This window comes from Nothoprocta perdicaria, unplaced genomic scaffold (genome assembly GCF_003342845.1).
Source record: "Nothoprocta perdicaria isolate Ctin4 unplaced genomic scaffold, notPer1 scaffold_61, whole genome shotgun sequence".
NCBI lineage: Eukaryota > Metazoa > Chordata > Aves > Tinamiformes > Tinamidae > Nothoprocta > Nothoprocta perdicaria.
Genome location: NW_020455877.1, coordinates 44,467 through 64,160, shown reverse-complemented (window position 1 = coordinate 64,160; position 19,694 = coordinate 44,467). Strand labels below are relative to the sequence as shown.

General features: G+C 49.6%; 1 protein-coding gene across 3 annotated transcripts in view; it reads left to right on the top strand.

Moving 5' to 3' along the window:
* PPP1R12A (protein phosphatase 1 regulatory subunit 12A) overlaps positions 1 to 7,904 on the top strand; it is a 72,796-nt gene extending 64,892 nt beyond the window's left edge. For all 3 annotated transcript variants that reach the window (XM_026049738.1, XM_026049737.1, XM_026049740.1), the window contains 2 exons: positions 474 to 524; positions 5,917 to 7,904. In XM_026049738.1, coding sequence (XP_025905523.1) covers positions 474 to 524; positions 5,917 to 6,003 — 138 coding nt within the window. In that variant the 3' untranslated portion in view covers positions 6,004 to 7,904. The remainder of the gene's footprint in view (positions 1 to 473; positions 525 to 5,916) is intronic.
* The last annotated feature ends 11,790 nt before the right edge of the window (positions 7,905 to 19,694 follow it).

Genomic DNA, 19,694 nt, shown 5'->3' with positions numbered 1-19,694 from the left:
AGCTGTGGGTACCTGCACTGCGTTGCAGTCTGTGGTCTGGGCAGGTCCGAGCGAGCTGAGGCAGATGTTTCAGCTGCGTTTGCTTGTCTGTGGGAGCTCACGCTTTTGTGCTTGTTCCTTGTTTGTTTCTGATCATTTTCTGCATTTCTTGTATATTACGCTGTTAGGAAAACCTGGCTTACTGAAAAATAAAGCCAAACAAACTCTACTTCCCAACTGGCTAAATCTGAGTAAAGGAAGGGGTATATTTTATAGGATTTGGTGTCAATTTTAATATCTCTTCCTCCTAAGAAATTAAAATTCAATATTGTTATACTTTCTGTACATCACCGCCATCACAAGTTTCCTGTCTACGCTGTGCTTTTGGTTGTAYGATCTTTGAAACTTGAAGTATTTCACTATCATCACAGCATTTACGAGAAATAAATTTTTAAAAAGAGTATTGTTCAATATTAACACATCTTTTGATTTAGGAAAGAAGAGCTCTAGAAAGAAGGATATCTGAAATGGAAGAAGAACTGAAAGTAAGTATGATTGGACTGTAGACAACACAGGGTCAGTGGCTGTTATCAATACATTGCCTGGTAGTAGCGTTAATGCTATTCACTAGAAAAGAAGTAAATCATAGTCACTTTTCCAAATTATTTATTACATGTAAGTTGTGTTGAAGTTATTTGGCATCAGCAGTCTCACACGTCGGATATTTTCTAAGAAAGTTTTGAGACTTAAGCTTCTGTAAAAGATTGGCCACCAGAAACATTCAGAKATGCCCAAGGTGAAACATAGTTTAATTAAGACAGAATATCAGTCTCTGGTTTCAATGCGATGCTGTGTATTTTTTAATTTAGAAATACCGATAGCATATAGTTCTATAGATAGTTAGGTATTAAATGTTTCTTCGGCCTCTGTGTCGTGATCTCTAAACTATGAATTGGAAAGAATAGTTTTGCCAGCAACCAAAGAAAAACCATTTCTTGTAAAGAGTGAATGGATTTCCATTTTTCTTCAGCTGCACATGAACTGAGTCCCAGCAGGGAACCACTTCTGTAGTACTTTCCCTGTGTATTTTTTCAATCAGTCCTGCTATGGGTTTCCTCCTTCTCCACTTCACCACTGTTAAACCCTCTCATGCAATTCAAGTGAGTGACAAACTTGGCAAATTTGTTCTGTGCTCTAGGATATGATTGGATAGGTCCAAGAGAACTGACAGAATTAAAGTGTAACTCAAAATCTACTGCGACATGATGAGATAGAAAATACTTTTGGCCTCTGTAATTTTGCAGGATTTTATCATCACTGTTCTGACATCTGCTGCATGTCATTGATTAGTCAATTTTCCTTGGAAGCTCGTTTTTGAGCTCCCTCTGGTGCTCGGAAACTGCATTAGCTTCCAAATACTTTTCCCTGAAATACGGGCAGTTAATAACTTGTTGGTGGTGTAGTTGATGTTGAGTGGCAGTCGTAGGCAAAGGCAGCCAGGGCGTCTCTGGCTGCTCTGGATTCAGGCCAAAGCAGTTCACTGTGGTGGAGGCTACAAAGTGTGAGGTCKCTGGGGGGGCTCTTGAAGTGTGGAAAATGCAGAAAGCAAACTGGAATATAGGGAAATGATTGTCCCTAAGAGTGGGAGGCAGAAGATAGGAGCTCTTATCATCAGCCTTTAGATTACTGTTGGGGGTGGCTGGGGGTTGTGAGAAAATRAAACATGCAAATAGCTGCCTTTATGGAAAGCTTCCAGTAAGCAACACAAGCACAAAGGTTTTGAATTAGAGATTAAAACCTAAGATCCAACCAGAAGATTAAAATCTTCTTATGATTTGTTGTGCTGTCATGTAAAAGTATATGTGAAATATGTAAGTAGTCTCAGACATTTGAATACAATATTTAGTGTGTGGAATTAGGATGTTAAGTAAAGAATTCCAGGAATAACTCTCATTGTTAATRTATCCTGGACTGTTTTGGAAAGCTCTGACTAATCACTGCTGCTTCTTAGATTACTTTGCAAGAATGTGTCACTTCTTTGATGCTTTCCTTTCACAGGCAGTTATCTACTTTAAACAGGAATCCCTCTTTTAAGTTTTCTTTCAATTCTGCTCATCTCTAGTTCTTTTAAATGTAATACACGTGTTTTATTTCTCTTGCTTTCACTCCTCTTTCTTTGATTCCTGCAGAACCTACAGCCAATAAAGCAGATTCAGTCTTTGAGACACATAAATGAGCAACTGGTGGCTGAGAATAGGGCCTTGGCCAGAGTGCTTGCCAAGCTGCCAGGGCCCCGTAGGCAGCTGCGCCCCGTGGACTCGTGATTTCTGCCTTCTCCTTTGCGTGGCCAGGCAGGTGCTGAGCCCGGTGTGCGGGGCAGGGGCTGCCGCTCGCGGACGTGGCGCTGGGCGCGGGGGCCTTGGTGCTGCCTGTCCCTGTCCCTGTCCCTGTCCCTGTCCCCGCGCGCTGCAGCCCGCGGCCACGCGGGAGCCCCTGGCCCTGCTGGCAGCCAGCAGCACCCGTGGGCGCGGGAGCTGGCGCTAGGATACCCTCGAGTCACTCCCAAGTTTTGGTACGTATGGAGCCCTCACGCTGGGAGGTTTGACCCTGGTTTTCCCGCGTGGAGAAGTTAAGGCTTGAGCTGCCTCCCTGCAGTAGAGGCAACAGGCGCAGAATTGGAGCGAATGCAGCGTGAGCTGAGGAATGCCCGGGAGCGCTTGGCAGTTCTGCACTAGCAGCACTAGCAKCTTGCTGCCCTGCATCACTGCGCCTAGGGCAGCAGCCTCTGCTYTTCTTGGAAACCCATCGGAGATTCCATGCAATTCACATTTTCCTATATGAACTTCCTGTGGTTCTGGACACTCCTTATCTTTCCCTTGGGGGCCTCAGGCCAAGCTTGGTGCTAAGGTCACACACGCAGCCCTTGCAGCTGTGCGCCAGGATCTGGTCACACAGGGACGATGACACCCAAAGAACAGCCCCGCTGCTGTGGATGGGTCACCGTGCCCGTGGGGACGTCCCCGGGGTCTCACTGCCCACAGGGATGTCCTGAGCTCCTCTCACCACGGGCGGCAGCTGCCCGAGGGAAAAGGAGGCAGTTTCCCCTCTGCACAGGGCTCTTGCTGATCTGCCCTCCCCTCAGCCTTCGCTCGTAGAAGCAGACGTGGGTGGGGAGGTTTCCTGGGGTCACATCTTGGGCAGGGCAGCAGGGCCTGTTCCTGCAGTGCCTCGGCCCATCCATCTCAACCTCACCGTCCACAAGYTTTCTATAGCCTTGACTTGGCCATTTTGTACGGAAAAACTGTTAGCTCCTCCAGCAAACACAGACTTTGTTCCTGTTGTACACAGCTGGGCTGGCTCCACATGGCAGGTGGTTGTTGAATAATTGTTTGCTCAGCTACCAAGGCTGCAAAGTTACCAGCTACTCATGTCGTGCACATAGGTAAAATAGTGCGTTTGTAACTCTACTCAGAAACCTCCTCACAGAAAAATACTCTGTTTTGTCAAAGCAGTACTGAAAGCAGTACTGAGTGCAGTATATGGCTGTAATTTTGCTGAGTTTACTGCTAAGSTCCTTTTTCTGTCTCTACATGGTAAAGGTTTGTGGTGTCACCTCACAGGAAGTTTTAGTACCGTAGGAATTTGCTATGCCGAGAAAATTGTATAAATATCTTTGGCTTGGCTTAAAGCACTTTAGGATTAGTGTAGATGGGAATTGTAAGCATTTTAGTTATGCTCTTTGCATTTATCCTTCCCGATCAGTCTGTTGTTACTCATAACTGCCTTTGTCTGCTATCACTTTTCCCATATTCTTTAGCAGATTCGCTAGCAAAAGAGCAAATATTTTGTTAATGCATACTCCACATCTTAGTTTAATCAGGATTAAAGCCTATTGAGGGACTCTCAGACTATGGAATGGTCCTGGATTACGCTAAGGCTCTGACTTTGAACAGAGGCTGCTTTGTTAGGGCAGGCAAACCAGCAGAAAGGGCTGGCGTGCGGGTCGGCCTGAGCGCTGGCCCTGAGCTCCCTGGCCAGGGAGGACCCGGGAGGCTCCGCGCGCGCAGCGCCTTTCGCCCCTCCTTTTCCCAACAGAACCTGCCTACTCTCCAAACAGGGCTCCGGGAGCTGAGGGCATCCGTTCTCGGGAGCAGAAGAGTTTTACACGTGTGCACAAGTGTGCACGCAGTGGAGTCCTCCTCCGGGACACGGTTGCTTCCTTCTCCTCTTCTCCTGCCGCAGGTGCCCCGTTCTGTCCATGGAATGGCAGCATCTCCGCGTATTCTAGAATTCCTCTCCCTGCTCAGTGTGTGGGTCCGTGTCTAGCTCACACTGCCCAAACATACAGAATACAGAATTATTTCCTCAGGGTATATTTGTAAATTTTCTCACCGCATCGTGAGTTTTGCAAATAGTAATTTGGTGTTCCTTCCTATAGGCGTGTGACACAACATGGTGCTATTGCCCTGTTTTATAGCTGAGTAAACATGGCACAGGTCACTGGAATTGTCAGACGAATTACTCAAGTTGTCCTATTTCAAATACTTGGAGATCATTTTTTGAAAGAATCGTCRTTTTCCAGCCCTTTGTGCTGGGAACACGGTGCTCACCTGGCTCCGAGTGAGCTCGCAGGCTGAGGGCCTCAGCGGGGCGCTCTGGGAAGAGCCCCATTTGGCGGCACCTCCGGAGCCYCCCGAGCAGGGGGGCAGCCCAGGTCAGCAGCAGACGTGTAGGTGCCCGAGCTGCACAGGTGACTGCGCAGGTGACTGCTCTTCACTGAGCTGCCCCGAGCTGGCCCTCGTGTGGGGGAGAAAGTGTGCGAAAGAAGCCTGCTCTGTAACGTTACTTCTTGCTGTGTTCAGTATTCTCCATTCCTTCTGTTCAGTAGTAGTGTTTTGAGCATAAAGGGGTAAGGAGTATAACTTCTTTAGAATAAAATGAGAACAAAGCTAGGGGGAAGGAAATTTTAGCCCGGGAGACTATGTCGCTGTCACTACGTAGATGAGCAGTTGGACTTGGACCTCTTGCACGCCCGAGCACTGGAGGTTACTGAGTAACCCTCTGCAGGAATGGGCTGGGGCCTCCTGTGCAAACCAGCCACCAGAAACACACACGTGGTTTAGCCAGGGGTTCGCAGGTGCCTCGCTGTCCATCCTGGAGAATGTCTGAGATTCTTCCAGTTCCTCCAGCTAGTCTCCTGGTACAGAGCTCTGTGCGCTGACCTGTCCTCCCTTCCTGCCTGATCTTGTGCAGCGCTCACCTCACTCGGCTCCCTCCTTCCCTTYCCTTCCCTCTCCTCCTGCCTTCCCTCCAGCCTCGGAGCTCGCACCTCGCCTGCCTCCTGTGGCAGCCCTGATTTGCCCTCTTGCAGCCTGGCGTGTCGGGGCGAGCGCAGTGCCTGTGACCATCCTGCTGCCCGCTCGAGTCCGGGCACGGGCGCCTGAACAGACACACGGCCAACATGATGAAGTGCTGGGAGCCAATGGGCTCAAACACTTGCCGCCCCRTCCGCGGCAGCCTCGGCCAAGGACGCCGTGAGAGACAGGATTAGTCATGGTGTTTTGTTTTGAAACAGAGCAAGTGTAGCATAGACAGGCCTCTCTAAATCACCACCAATAAAAACGCTGTTGGATTTTGCACCTCCGGCATGTGAAGCGCTGAATTACTTCCCTCGTGCTGCTGTAACTGCTGATGTGTGGAGGCTTCTCCTGCTCTCCTGTTTTATAGTGCATCCAGTCTGAGTGTATGAAAGTCCTAATCTCTGACTCCTAACTGTGTCGTACTAAAAGGTGAGAGTTTTCTGAACTGCCACTAAGGGGACAGTAACTGCCAAAGCACTTACTCTGCCTAGAGGTTTTTATGTGCTGTGCGTGTCTCACCTTGCAGCCTTCGTTTGGGGTGTAGTAACAAGTAACCACTGTGTTTCGTTCCCTGTAGATGCTTCCAGATCTGAAGGCAGACAACCAGAGGCTAAAGGATGAAAACGGGGCCTTGATCAGAGTTATAAGCAAACTTTCCAAATAAAGGGTTTACTGCAGCAGCAAATCACGGTATTGCACATCACTAGTAACTCCAGTGGACCATAGTGTGGCAGTCACTGGAAGTGTGGGAAGATCCCCTGGAGACTGTCATTTTCAGATATCCTGCCAAACGCCCTCTTACGTGTATGTTTTTTTGTATCAAGATCATTGTTTCTGTTAAAATGCAGCTGCTGAGAAGATAAAATGACTGAGAAATCTTGTTTACAGCTACAGCGTAATAAGGAAAGTGTTCAAGGCCAGATACGCCTCAGATATTTAACCAGTAAGCCTTAGTTGTACATAAACACTTTTACATCAACAAAAGCTTTCAGCTCTCACAGAAGACAGTTACTCAATAACGTTTTTGTTGTGCCACAATTCCCATTTTTTTTTCTATACTCAGTTTTTCTTTAAATCTTAAGTTTGGATTTGTTTTTGTTTTTTCCCTTCTAATTATTCATGTACCAGATTTTCTTGTACAGTGTTTTCACAGCTTTACCATTTGCAGAGACCACACACCCTTTTAAATTACATATTTGTGTAGCTACCTAGAGTTGTGTTGTCCAGCCACCTGGAACAGAGATGTTTGGTGGAACATTTGCTTTCACTGTTTGTGCAATATGCATTTATTTCCTATACAAAATGCTTTAAAAGTCAGTTGAAACTAGAATTATTTTAAGAGTCCTGTTTTCTTCCTTTATTGGTCACTTTAAAAAAAAAAATTTAAAAAAAAAAGAAGTTTGTAGTGAGAGATGTTAGATCCTGTAACTGTCACGTTCATTTGAGCAGGTACTGAGTGATGCTGTATATATAAATGTGTACTGGTTTGATTTTTCAGACCACCACGTGGCATGCTTGAATATATTTCCCTATTGCAAATGTCTGTTAATGCAATTAGGCTACTCCAGAATAGTGTGTTTAACAAAGTTCATTAATTTTTATGGTATAAAGGATTTAGACATTGTACATTGTATGGAGCCCTATCTTTGCAAAAGGTCTAAACTATATAAAATACTTTATTATCTTTTCCTCCCATTTTTTTTTCATTTGATAGTGTTCACCATAATAAAAATTGCATAAATATAACTGCTTCACTACATTTCACATACCTGTATTTATCTGAGTGCTGTCCAAAACTGTTGTGCTAGCCAAAGTAATGTTACTAAATCATTGAAAAACGTAACCCATTACACTCACATTAATGTTTATATGCACTGTTGTTGCCATGTGAGAAGGCATCTAATTTGATAACACCATCATGTCAGACCATTTTATACATTTCAGTGGCCTTTAAAAACGAAACAAGTACTTTAAGTGAAGATCGCTTTTGTTAGAAACAAACAGCTTTTATATTTTCACTAAACCATTCAAAATATGACATCTTATTGGCACATAGTTCATTGCCTAAAACCACTGAACAGATCAGCCATTAAAACAAATTGTACATTGTAAAGCTTGTAGTAGCTATTGTATTATTGATTATATTGTATACTATATTAAATGTGAATTTGTACCCCTTCGTTTAAAAAGGTCATTGTGTCCTACTGCCTACTTGGGGGGCCGGGGGTAGTTTTATGGGGGTGGGCTGCGTTTTGGTAAGGAAGACATGATGTCCTCTCTCTGTTGATTGGTTTTTTGAAGATGTAAGGTTATGCTCTTACTACCAAGCTCAGGATTCTTGATTTTAAAGGTACACGGATAGTTTGAGGTATCTTGTTGTAATGGATCTGTGTGAGAGGTGGCTCTGAAACCACAGGGAACTTCCCTTGTCGCGTGCTAACGTCAAATGAGCAACGGATTGAACAGTTTGAATGGCTGCAACGTATTGAGTTCTGTTACAAGACAGTTAGGCATATTCTGGATTATATTTGGTAAAGTTTGGGTGCCTGTGAATGATTAAATACGTGTTTCTAATATTTTAGTGTTTTATATTTAGGTTATTTATTCTTTATATCTAAAAAAAAAAATGAATGGCTACTGTGCTATATTGATTTTATTGGTAGTACTGAGCAGACCTTGTATCTGCATGAAACTAGTTGCAAAACCCACTATTTTGGAAAAAAAATGTATTTTGACATATACAAATAAAATGAATACAAACTATTTTAAATGTGTGAAAGTTTTACTGAAAAGACATTGAAATTTGTTATGAATTTAAACCATGTTATAAGTTTGCTATTTAAAATTCTTGGGGCATTTTTCATTCATTGCGTTACTCGGATGCAAAGTTCAAGTACTTTTCGAAGATTGTAATCAAGTTGTGACTATTTGCACATCGTTGTACATGCACATCTGTAAATGCAACAGTAAAAAATGCCATATTTATGCAATCTGTAACAACTTGGACAAATGTTTTTATATTTTACATAAACCTGTCTGTGTGCAGAATCTGCGAACCCTTTTTTACGCGATACCCCCTGAACGTGCAGAGGCGGCCGCCGCAGGGCGCACAGGCCACGTAGGCCGCACAGGCCGCGAAGGCCRCACACGGCCCCGGCCCGTTCGGGCCTGCGGCTCTCAGGGCTGCCTCACCTGGCGGCTATTTCCAGCTGTAGCCGCTATCTAGAATAAAAGGCTTTGGAGTTGGAAGGACCTGCCGTCCTCGGCATGAATGGTTTCCTTCAGGCCTTCCCAGTTCTTCCCTACCTCTCTCAGCCTTCTGCTAGTGCCCAGAGAGCCTCCAACATGAGTAGTTCTAATTAATTAGTATTTTCCTTCCCGCTTGGTGCATTTCTTTGCGTTTCTTTGCCCAGTGCACAAGGGTCTCAGTGCCTCTGTGCTCCAGAGCAGTCCTCTGTGCGATGCTCGGGTTTGTGTTCGGAGGAGCCGTCAAACAAAGCGGTTTGGTCCTGCTGTGTGGGTGTTCATCTCGTTCAAGGTTAACGCCAGCCACTAGGGCTGGYGTTTTGGTTTGGTTGGGTTGGGTTTCTTAAGAGAACATGTGTCGCGCTCTGGTGTTGTTTCAGAAAAGAAACAGGAAATATTTGCATGCCATCCTATGGAAGGGAGAAAAGAACAGCTTTGAGGGAGCTGCGGCTACCCGCGCTAGGGGAGAACCGTCTCCTTTTCCTTCCTGCTGCGGCCCTGCAAGGCGGCTCCTCGCGGCCTCCCTCCCTGCTCYGCGGGCAGCAGCGACGCTGCCATTCAGCAGCGAGCGGCCACCCCGAACGGGGWTGTCGGCGAGTCCCAGTCCTTAAGGTTGGAAGGGACCTCTAGAGATCACCCAGTCCAACCTCTGCTCCAGCAGGGACACCCAGAGCACGGGGCACAGGGCAGCATCCAGGCGGGTTGGGAAGATCTCCAGAGAAGGAGATTCGACAGCCTCCCTGGGCAGCCTGTGCCAGGGCTCTGTCACCCTCACTGTCAGGAATGTTTTCCTTAAGTTTCTGCGGAACTTCTGGTGCTTCARCTTGTGGCCACGGGTCCTGCGTGGCCCGGCCACGGGGCTGCCCCTGCGCAGCCGCTGAGCGCGGCCCGGCGGGCAGGAGCTGCCGGAGAGGGCTTTAGTCAGACTGAAACTTTGTTTTCCCCTCCGAGCTGCCTCGTCACCGGCTCCGAACTGAGGTAATGTAGCCGTGAGGCAGAGCGGAGCCGCTGGGTAGATCTGATACTGCTCTTGTGCAACTGATGGGTTCACGTAAGGTTTGGAGATGAGATTTAGTTTCCAGTTCTAACAGGAAAAGGYGACACTGATTCACTGGATAAAAGGCAAACTGCTGCCATGCAGACGTAGCACAGTTCTGCGTGGAGCCTGTTTTTAAAGGGAGCGGGGACRCAGCTGTGGCTGCACTGGGGAGCGCTGCCCTCCACCTCCCACCCTCAGCTTCCCTGTGACTTTTCCTCCAGTCTTGGGACTGCTCTTTTTGCCTAAATGGCTCATGAAATAACCGTAATCCTTCACTGCTAGAATAGCTTGGGTAGAAGTCGCAGTACAGACATTCTGTGACTTCTTAAGCAGAAACCTCCAGAAGCTTCTAGTCCCAGTGCCAGAAGATTGTGGTAATTCTTTTTTTATTATTATTTTTTTTAAAAAAAAAGGATATATTGGGGGTTTTAAATCCTAGAATAGCTTTGCAGGAGGCCTGCTACTCATATCCATGGAATTACAATTTCCCCCCCTCTGGAAACAGCCAGTCTGTTTTGGGATAGAGGAGGCAATTTTCCTCCAGTTTTTCAAAAGCAGTTGTCGCTCCTCGTGATTATGCCCACATTGTTAACATTTAGCAGCAGTGATTCAGCCTCCTTGGGTTCTTCGCTCGAAGCCACTAATAACAAGGGCAGGAGCTGCCGGCGAGCCCGGTTATTTGCTTTTTATTTGCTCTACATTTGTTTTGGTTGCAAGAGCGGCAGCAAGAGCAGCAGGGCCTGGCCCGGCCTGGGCCCAAAGGTGCCTGCGGATCCCTGCACACAAGGCAGGATTAAAGAAGAGAAAAGGGCCCAGAAACCACAATGAGCTGCTCACCCTTTAAAGGCAGAGCTGCTGCCACACTGATGAAGTCATCGGCTATTCGTGCTTGTGTCAGCACCTCCCCATTTTGTATTACTGATTAGATAGGAAAAGTATGTGGCCTTTGGAGAAAGGAGGAACTGTTCGGGGCTTTTTTTGTCTAAAAACATCACCTGTTGGCTGTCTAGCGTTTCTGATCTGGCCCCGAGTAATTGCAGCAGGGACAAAAGCCCCGCATTCTTGGCGGGGCCGTGCCCGGCTGCCTGTCCTGTCCTGGAGCTCAGCAGGAGGAGGTCGCCCGCGCTGCGTGGTCGGACCCCCAGCTCTGCCCTGCTTGCCCTAGCAGCCCTGCCGAGCCACGCTGCCCCCCAGCGCTTCGCCTGGTTTGCGGAAAGGAGAGAAACGGGAGGGAGCGGGTGAGATGAACCTATTTGCTCCACTGATAAAGTATTTTTGGGATTCCACCTCTTCCGCTCGTTCYGCAAAGGAGCTTGTTTGTGGGAGAAATGACTTCCCATCTTTCAGTGTTAGATTGTTCATTTGGATGTCTTGTGCATAGCAAGAGAAGGAATTTAGAAAGAGCGTTCCTCACTGATAGGTATTCCCAGTAAAGAAGCATCTTTTTAATGCAAATAGGGAGCTTTTCWCACCACTTCTGAAAGCTCAGATCCATCTGTTAACCTTCTGGCTTAATTAGAAAGGCTTGGCTTTCCCTGTGACTCCATGAGCCTAAGTTTCCTCCTAGCTATTCTAAAGATCACAAAAATACGTTGTGCATATTCTCACAATGCCAACAAATCATTAAGGGGACAGTACTGACCGTGAACTATCATGATAATAAATTGGGATAATAAATTGGGAAGTGGCTAAGGAAAACGTGTATTCAAACTGAGGGCAAAAATGGGCTCCAGCCAAGGTAAGGGAGCAGGGCTAGAAAAGTCAGAAGTAGAGGGATCGCAGCGACCTGGTTTACACACGTGYATCACATCCCCCTCGGCACGGGGTTGCCCCCAATCCCCTTCTCTCCTTTGCCCCAAAAGAAGCCCCGAAGAACAGCAGCCCTGTTGCTGTCCCTGTTCTGAGCCTCTGCTTTGACGGCCCTTCTCGCTGGAGCTCGGACAGGGCAGGCCTGGTGTCGGGGGCTCACTGCGCTTGGGGGAGCACCCCGAATACACCCTGCATCCCGTGGCTGTAACAGCCCATAGCTCCAACTGTTCCCAGCTCCGGTCTGTTTTCGGCTACAGGAGGAAAAGCAAAATGCACCAAGTTCTTCCCTGCCGCTTAGTCTATGGCCGCAGCCGCCGTGCCTTGTCCTGCGAGGGGCCCGCAGCACCTCGCGGGCTCGGCGCGGAGGCGGCAGCGCGCTGCCAGCGCGGCCGGCTCCTGCAGGCTGCCATTAGGCGCCCGCTCATTGCCACGCACGGCGGGGCGGCCGCGCCGGCGGGACACAGGGCCTGCGGGCAGCGGGGCGGGCTGCTGCCCGGGCCGGGGCCGGGGCCGGGCGCGCTGGCGGAGGCGCTCGCAGCCGCGCGGCCGAGCCAGGAGGTGGCACCAGGAAGCCGCTCCCGCCGCTCCCGCCGCAACGTCCCTCGGGCGCCGCTCGCACGCAGCCGTCCCGCAGCCCGTCCCTGCTGCCCCGCAGCGCCGGCCGTGGGGCCGGGGCATGGCCAGGACCAGGGCCCGGCGGGGCCCGGGGCGCTGCGGGCCGGGGCGGCCGCGCGGGAGCCGCCCGCGGCGCTGCGCAAACGCCCGGCCGAGCCCGGCGGGAGCAGAAGCGAGGGGGAAAAGGCTCCGCATCCAAAGCCGTGAGCGCTTTGCAGCCCCGCTGCGCTCGCCTGGCACCCAGCACACCCACTGCCTGCCCCCTGCGATCCCAATCCCACCGGTGGGATCCCRGCGTAAGCGTTGGCGCCAGAGCCCGGCGCCCTGGAGCCCCTCGCATGCCGCCCTTTCTCCGGCAGCCTCTCCTCCCGATCCTGCCTTGCCAACACCGGGGCTGGATGCCGGGCACTTCCCGCCTCCCTTCATGGCGTTTCTCTCCAGCCTTTTTCTCCTCAGCTCTGCACTCATGTGGCCCTGCCTCTATTTCCAAGCCCTCACACTAATATTGTTAACGATAATGATAATCTTTGTGCTTCAGGGTCTCATTAAGTTCCGTCTTACTCAGGAGGGTATCAACAGCACCTGAAGGCCCCGCGAAGCTGCTTCCGCGAGWCCTGAAGCGCTCCGTGCGCCTCCGCAGTTCCTGGGGAGTGGCGCTCCGGATTGCTCCATGCCGTCCGGAGCACTGCAGCTCCCTTCACAGCTCCGCAACAAGCCCCTGCAAGCRGGAGGCGCTGCCCCTCAGCCGCTCCGCTTAGTCAGGGCCTTCCAGCCGCTCCTCCGGGCCACCTGCATCTCCCAGGTCCTCCCCGCACAGCTGCCTCCCAGCACTGCTCCTTCCATCCCTCGGGCACTGGCCGCCTGTTTCTGCCCCATCAGGAATACGGGGCAGGGGGGTTGATACTCTGCTCAGCTGGTTCTTGTATTTTCACGTTTGCTGCTGCTCCTGTGCTGTTTCATTCCCCTCTCAGCCCTATCTACTGGTTACTTCTCGCCACCTCACTGCTCTGCCCTTGCTTCTCCTGTGAGCTCCTCTCAACACTTGTTTCTCCTGTGAGCTCCTCTCTATGCTCATTTCTCCTATGAGCTCCTCTCAACACTTGTTCCTCCTATGAGCTCCTCTCTACACTTGTTTCTCCTATGAGCTCCTCTACTTGCTTGCTGCAGGTTTCCCACTCGCCTCTCACCAGGCTCTCAGCATCTTTTCTTCACGTTGCTCTCCGCGGCGCCAGCAGCCTCCGCACTTCACACGGCCTCCACTTCTGCTACTCCCTCTCCCTCCCTCTCTCCTCACACTGCTTTATCCCAGGTTTCTCAGGCACACATCCCTAATGGCTTCAAAGATTCCAGGAATCTTTTCCTGAGCCGCTGGATCTTTTCACTGATAATCTAATCTTCACTCAGGAGGAATGTCCCTATGGAGCCGCTTAGTTCCCACATACTCAAGCTGCCCTCTAATCCACACGCGTTCTTCCTCCATATGCTGAGCGCCCCACGGATCACCTGTCACCACTTAACCCAGATATTCACCTCCTCAGCAATCTGCACTGGATTTAGAGGCATCTTTCCTATGTTTCCCCTTCATATCTCCAGACAGTTTTAGGGTGAAAGCAGTGAAAAGTCTTAAACTATTCCCCTTGTTTTCAACACATCAAGTCATTTGCAGGCAAACAAGCACTCGCTCTCTCTTTAATTTGTTTCCTTTCATCTCTTTCTGAATGAATCGCAGAGGATCAGAAAGGTTAACAATTTAAAAGACTTTCCCCGTGTCTACTTAAGACAAATATTTATTGAAGTTTTCATAGAATATCATACGCCTAAAAGGCTGCCAAACTATGAGTCCTTTAGCGTCCAACAATAAAGCAAACACTGAAGGGGATGCCCGTTGGGCCTGTGCCTAATCTGGGAACAAACAGTATAAGCTGAGCATTAACTGTGAACCTGCCGGTGGGCAGGAAGTCTTGTCCTCTGCCAAGTGGCTTTTTAAATTACAACCTCTTTGCTGCGGGTACTTAAAACTTACCTATTTTTAAAATGGACCTTAGCAGTCTTTTTCACCTTAAATAAAAAGAAACAAAACCAAAACACACACAAAAAGCATGCTATGATCAGACCCCCCCCTTCCCTTTTCAACACTGCCCACATTTGTTTRTACCTAATGGTTGCAGTACAAGCATATGGATTTTGTCCCATTTGCTCACACAGAAATTCAGTCCCAAACTGTCAATTTACATTTAGTAAGGTCATGTATCGTTGAAATCAGATCCTTAATGAAGAATACGAGCACAATTTTACCAGTAGCAATAAAAAAGGATAGTTTATGATGTCCTTTAAGCTATTCCCTGCTCCCTGTGTTCCCTTTGGCTTCTCAGGCACTGACTCTGAATTCTTTTAAATGAAACGCTTGGCCCTCCCCTGCTTACACTTACTGATATGTCGCAGCCCCTGATTGATCGCTGCTGTGTTTTCCTCTGTTTGTTTTGGACACTTCCAGATGATTGCTGCTAATAACCAGTACTAAATTCCTGAAATAGCTGCCTGATTCCTTTTACAAGGGAGTTTCTTTATGGTCCAGCATAGGAAAAGCAGCTCATCCTAAAAATACCGTGGAGCAGGAGAAAAATAAACGCCAAATCAACTGTTAGCTCCAACAAAGCGTTGTAGAAAGGCCTCGCCTGAATTCTGCATGCATCATCTGCTGCCTGCCAGCGAGGGCCAAGTCTCTTAGTCAGCTCTTTGGGGAGCCCTGTGGGCCCGAGCGGGGACCCTTTCRGGAGCGGGGTTGGTGCCTCGGCTTGGTGCTGCACACACCGCTCCGCATCTGCACGGGGCAGCTCGAAAGGATGCGGGGTGCGAGTGTGCCCGAGGGGCGCACAGCGAGCCCGGGAATCACAGAGTCCTTGAGGTTGGAAGGGACCTCCAGAGATCACTCAGTCCAACCCCCTGCTCCGGCAGGGACACCCAGAGCACGGGGCACAGGRTGACATCCAGGCGGGTTTGGAAGATCTCCAAGGAAGSAGACTCCACAATCTCTCTGGGCAGCCTGTTCCAGGGCTCTGTCACCCTCACTGTGACAAAATTTTTCCTTAAGTTCCTGTGGAACTTTGGGTGCTTCAGTTTGTGGCCATTTCCTCTAGTCCTGTCGCTGGCCACCACTGAAAAGAGGCCACCCCATCCTCAGCTTGTGCTGTGGGAAGCTTGTGCTGATGATTTTTGCCCTTTCAAAGAATCAAAGTATGTCTTAAGAGCCAAAGGATGGTTAATTAAAGAAAGCCCTAAGTTTGGAATGGTAACCAGTACCGACAGGCCTCAGAGTGAGCCAGTAAGCCCAGGATTTGCTTCCCGCTTGTGGTGCCGCTCACCTCCTTGTCTGGAGACCACAAGGGCAGGAGCAGCCACAAACTGTCGTTTCCACATGGTGGAGGTTCAACGGCTTCAAACTTACACTGAGCGTTCACCACACAGAGATGAGGATGTTTAGAATGAGGGAACCGGCCCTGCAGTTGTTCATGAAGGTGAAGCTCTTCAGTCCTCGTAAAAGCTGCTGGATCACACCAAGGCGTTTGCATTAAGCACTGCTGGAGGTCCACAGCCGTTGGCGTCCAATCTGGTGACACATCTGCACCATAAGCACAGAGAGCCACAAAGGTGTCGTCACTGGCTCGAACTCGCTCTCGTTTCTGCCCCACGGAGAGGTGGCACCGACCACCTTGCGCTACCGGGAGGGCTGCCGGCCTCCCAGCCCACAGAGCAGCCGAGGAACACRGCGGCTCCTCCTCTGGATGCTCCCAGAGCCCCAGACCAGAGCTGGTCCTRTTGGATCAGCTCATTGGTGCAGGGAAGGGCTCGGGCTGGACAGGGAGCACGGGGCTCCGCTGAGGCCGGCACGGGCCCTTCTGCGGGGCCGCCCGACGCTGGCGCGCGCAAGCCCAGGCTCAACCATGTCTGGTGATACGGAGTTGCCTCAGAAGAGAATGCCCAACGTGAGCCACTGGACATCTCTCTATCCCGAATTCCACCTGCCGCTTTCTCACTGCCACTCCGTTGGGCAATTTGTTATTGTCCCTTTAGTCCATTTGTGCTGTGAATTTCTATCTAAAACTCATGATTTGATGCGTGCCCCATAAGGCGGCGTTCTGCTCCGCGAAGCTCCGCGGGTCACTGCAGCGTGGGCACAAAGGCAGGGGCCACAGCGCGCCTCGTGTCTCCTCTAAATGCTCCTTCCGTATGGGGAGCATTTCCCAGTGCTGCCCATTCCCCTTCTGCAAACTGCTCCACATTCGTAGTCTGCCCTGGTGTACTCCATCTCCTGCCCATCTCTGCCAAACCCTGTGCTAATGCTCCCCCCAAATCCAGCTATTTCTCCTCCTATGCTCACCTGTAAGCTTCTGAGTAAGGACCTAGCACTTGAAGTAAATGTTTTAAGCATCCAATTGAATAACGCAGCCAATTGTGTGAAATTAGTATTTCAGTAAGATTCAGCCCCATATGATTTTCCAGGCAGCAGTCAGAACAAAGCAATGTAGTTAAACCACCAACTACAGTCGCTAAAACGTAATTAATTGTTGGCACCTTGTAGAGAGACACCTTGACAGAAGGTGACTACTTAGTCAGTAAGCTCTAGGGTCAGGGGGAGGAATAATTTAATTAAATCCCAGAGGAAAAGGTCAGACAATAAAAASCCATGATGATAGACTAAGCCTTGCAGATCTGGTGAGAATGCATAACGCAGAAGCAACAGAAACGGGTATTATGGTGTGAGGCAGAAAAGGTTTTCCACATTTAGATAAAAACTAGAAAACAGCCTYGATTGAGTGGTAACAGAATTTGGCAGGTAAGAAGAGTGAAACTGGAGATTAAGAGAGAATTTGAAGAGCAAACAGTGCAGGTGTAAACAGAAATGATCACACTCTCCACATACCTAAGCAAGGAAAAAGGAAGTCCGTCAGACCAAATATGTGATCGCTGACCTGCCCCCCAGAGAGGATCCCTGGGTGATCCGGGCAGCTCCGCTCCTTGAAGGGCTCTGCCACCAACAGCCCTTAGGGAGCCACTGGAGAAAGGGCGGTCGCCAAGACTGCCGAGCCCACCAGTGCCTTCAAACACTCCAGACTGACAGGGATGTTGCCGCTTCTGGTAGAGAAACAGCTGGGAATAATGGGAGAGTGCCCGGAGAAGGACACCTGCCCGCTGGGAAAGCGCATCCCACTGGGCTTTTGGCTCATTTGGACCAGGAACGTGGTCCAGGGCAGCGCGAGTTGTTTGAGAGTGGCACCTGAGAGGCCACGGGACGGGCAGGTGCTGGCGTGGAGAGCAGTAGTTAAGAGGTTACTGCTTTTATGCAGAGAACTGGCATTAGGAAAATTTCATGGCACATATGTGAGGATTTTGCAGAAAGATGAGAAGTTATGTAAGTAATTTAATGAGAAAGGTTTAAAGAGAAGGCTTTTGAAATTACACAGTTTAAAAACTGAATCGGGGGCATTTCTGTGAAAAGGCACCGATTTAAGCCACAGCATTTCTGGCAGGGCAGTGCAGAAGTCAGTAGGCAGACAGGCCAGTATCAAGTGATGAGTGAGGGTTATTCACGGCAGGTGGGATCTGAAGGATCCAAGAGGGCAAATTTAACAGATCAGTACTGGGCTGATCTTTCCAAATCTTTCACGAGTGATAGAGCAGGGAGCACCAGCCTGTAACTGGAAGTGTGTGTCAGGAGAAGAAACCAAACCCCTCAGCCTTTGGGGGAGAGCTCCCACAGACGCCAAGGAGGATGGAGGGAGGCAGCGCTTCCCCCAGCGCATCCCAGGGCTGGCGAGGAGGAGCCGGTCCCAGCGAGGGTGAGCCGGTCCCGGCGAGGATTATCCATTCCCGGCGAGGAGGAGCTGTTCCCTGCCGACAGAGGCGGCGCACGCGGAGCGCGTGCCCTGCTTGCCCCGTCGCTGAGCTCCGTCCTATTAACTGTGTCATTTTCCAGCCCCTGCAAACTGCCGCATCACAGATTATGGCTCGGATGAGCTGGTGCACAAAACCTCAGTAAGATCAGTTAGTCTGGCGGAATCTCGGAGATATTAAACAGCTTTTCCACAAAGGATCTGCCTTCAAAGCGCCTCATCTCCAGAGGCACTTCATTTCCTCAAGGTTTTCAGAGTAAGTAATTTTAATTCTAAATTGAAAAACGGAGTGTTTGCTTTCTGCCTGGCATAGGAGATCAAGACCATCCTAGCAAATCCCGGTGGTAATTTTACCTCTAGGGCAGAGTCTCATTCCACAGYGATGAGTACACAGAAAGCGCTACTTTCAGGCTTAAGGTCCTTTGTCATGACACTAGCTCAAAACACGGCTAATAAAGAGAATTGCATTTCTGGGCCTTAAAAATATCCCTAGGACTTTTGGTAGGAAAGGAGAAAAGTGCTGTTCTGAAACTGTKTGCGCCCTATTAAGCTGTTCTCCGTTGTGGCTGAGGGAAACACGCAACGTGCCGCTTAAAGCTGCTTGGGACTCCATCCCTGAGCGCTCCCCAGCACAGACAACCTTACGGAGATGCAGGCATCGGACAGTCAGCATTTCTGTAGTGGGCACTTTAAGCCCAACCTCGCTAACCACAACATAACTTTGGTTAATGTATAACAGACTGCAAAGAACACAAAGCCCTTTGGGTGCTGAAGAGAAAAAAATGTAGAGGGTGTAAGAACATGGTAGATGCAGCTGAACCCCCGYGGGAGCATCCCCTGTGCAGAGGAGGAGATGCCCAACGGGCCACACATCCCAGCCTTGCTAGCAGCTAAGTGCTGCCACAGGGAGAACGGGGTGACGATGCCGCAGGGGAGAGCCACGGTAATGGAAAACGGGCAGTATTTGAAGAATTCAATTGTATTGCTTTATTTCTCCATATGCACGATAGACATAAATATACAGAATACAATATACATAAATAATAAGTTTCTGATAATGACCTTTCCGCATATTTTTGGCCAGATGTGCTGCTCAGGGGGTGTAAGAGTAAGGGCAAAAATACTGGTACTGTCACATTTAAGTTGATTTTTAAGAGAGCCTTGCTGCACAAAAGGCAGCTACTTGGCAAAACGGGAGAAGCACCTTGCAGGCAACTTCTCATCTGAATTCTCTTAAATTATGTTTACAACCAAATGATGGACCGGTTCCGAAATGAACCTGGAAAACAGAAGAGACAGAAGGGAGGAATCACCGTGAGGATACGCTCCGAGCCGCCTGACGCGGGGTGCTGGATTCCCCGTGCCCGTGGCACAAACCTGCGCCTCGCTCCAGCACCGTGCCCGGAACCTGCTGGGAGAGCCGCACCTGCCCCCTYCTTCGTTCCCTTACACACACCCCCTAAACGGGGCCGAAGGCTGCTGAAACCCGCATTTATACACACACCACAATTGGCTTTCAGGGCTCTGCTAGGAGATAGTGAGTTCAGGGAAAAAGAAAGAGCTGGGGCAGGTTTTCCACACAGCTCTACTATTTGATCACCTACACAAATCGAGCGGGAGCTACACACAACGGTTAAATGAAAGGAGAACTTCCCTGTGAGGGTGCCAGAGCCCTGGCACAGGCTGCCCAGGGAGGCTGTGGAGTCTCCTTCTCTGGAGATCTTCCCAACCCGCCTGGATGCCGCCCTGTGCCCC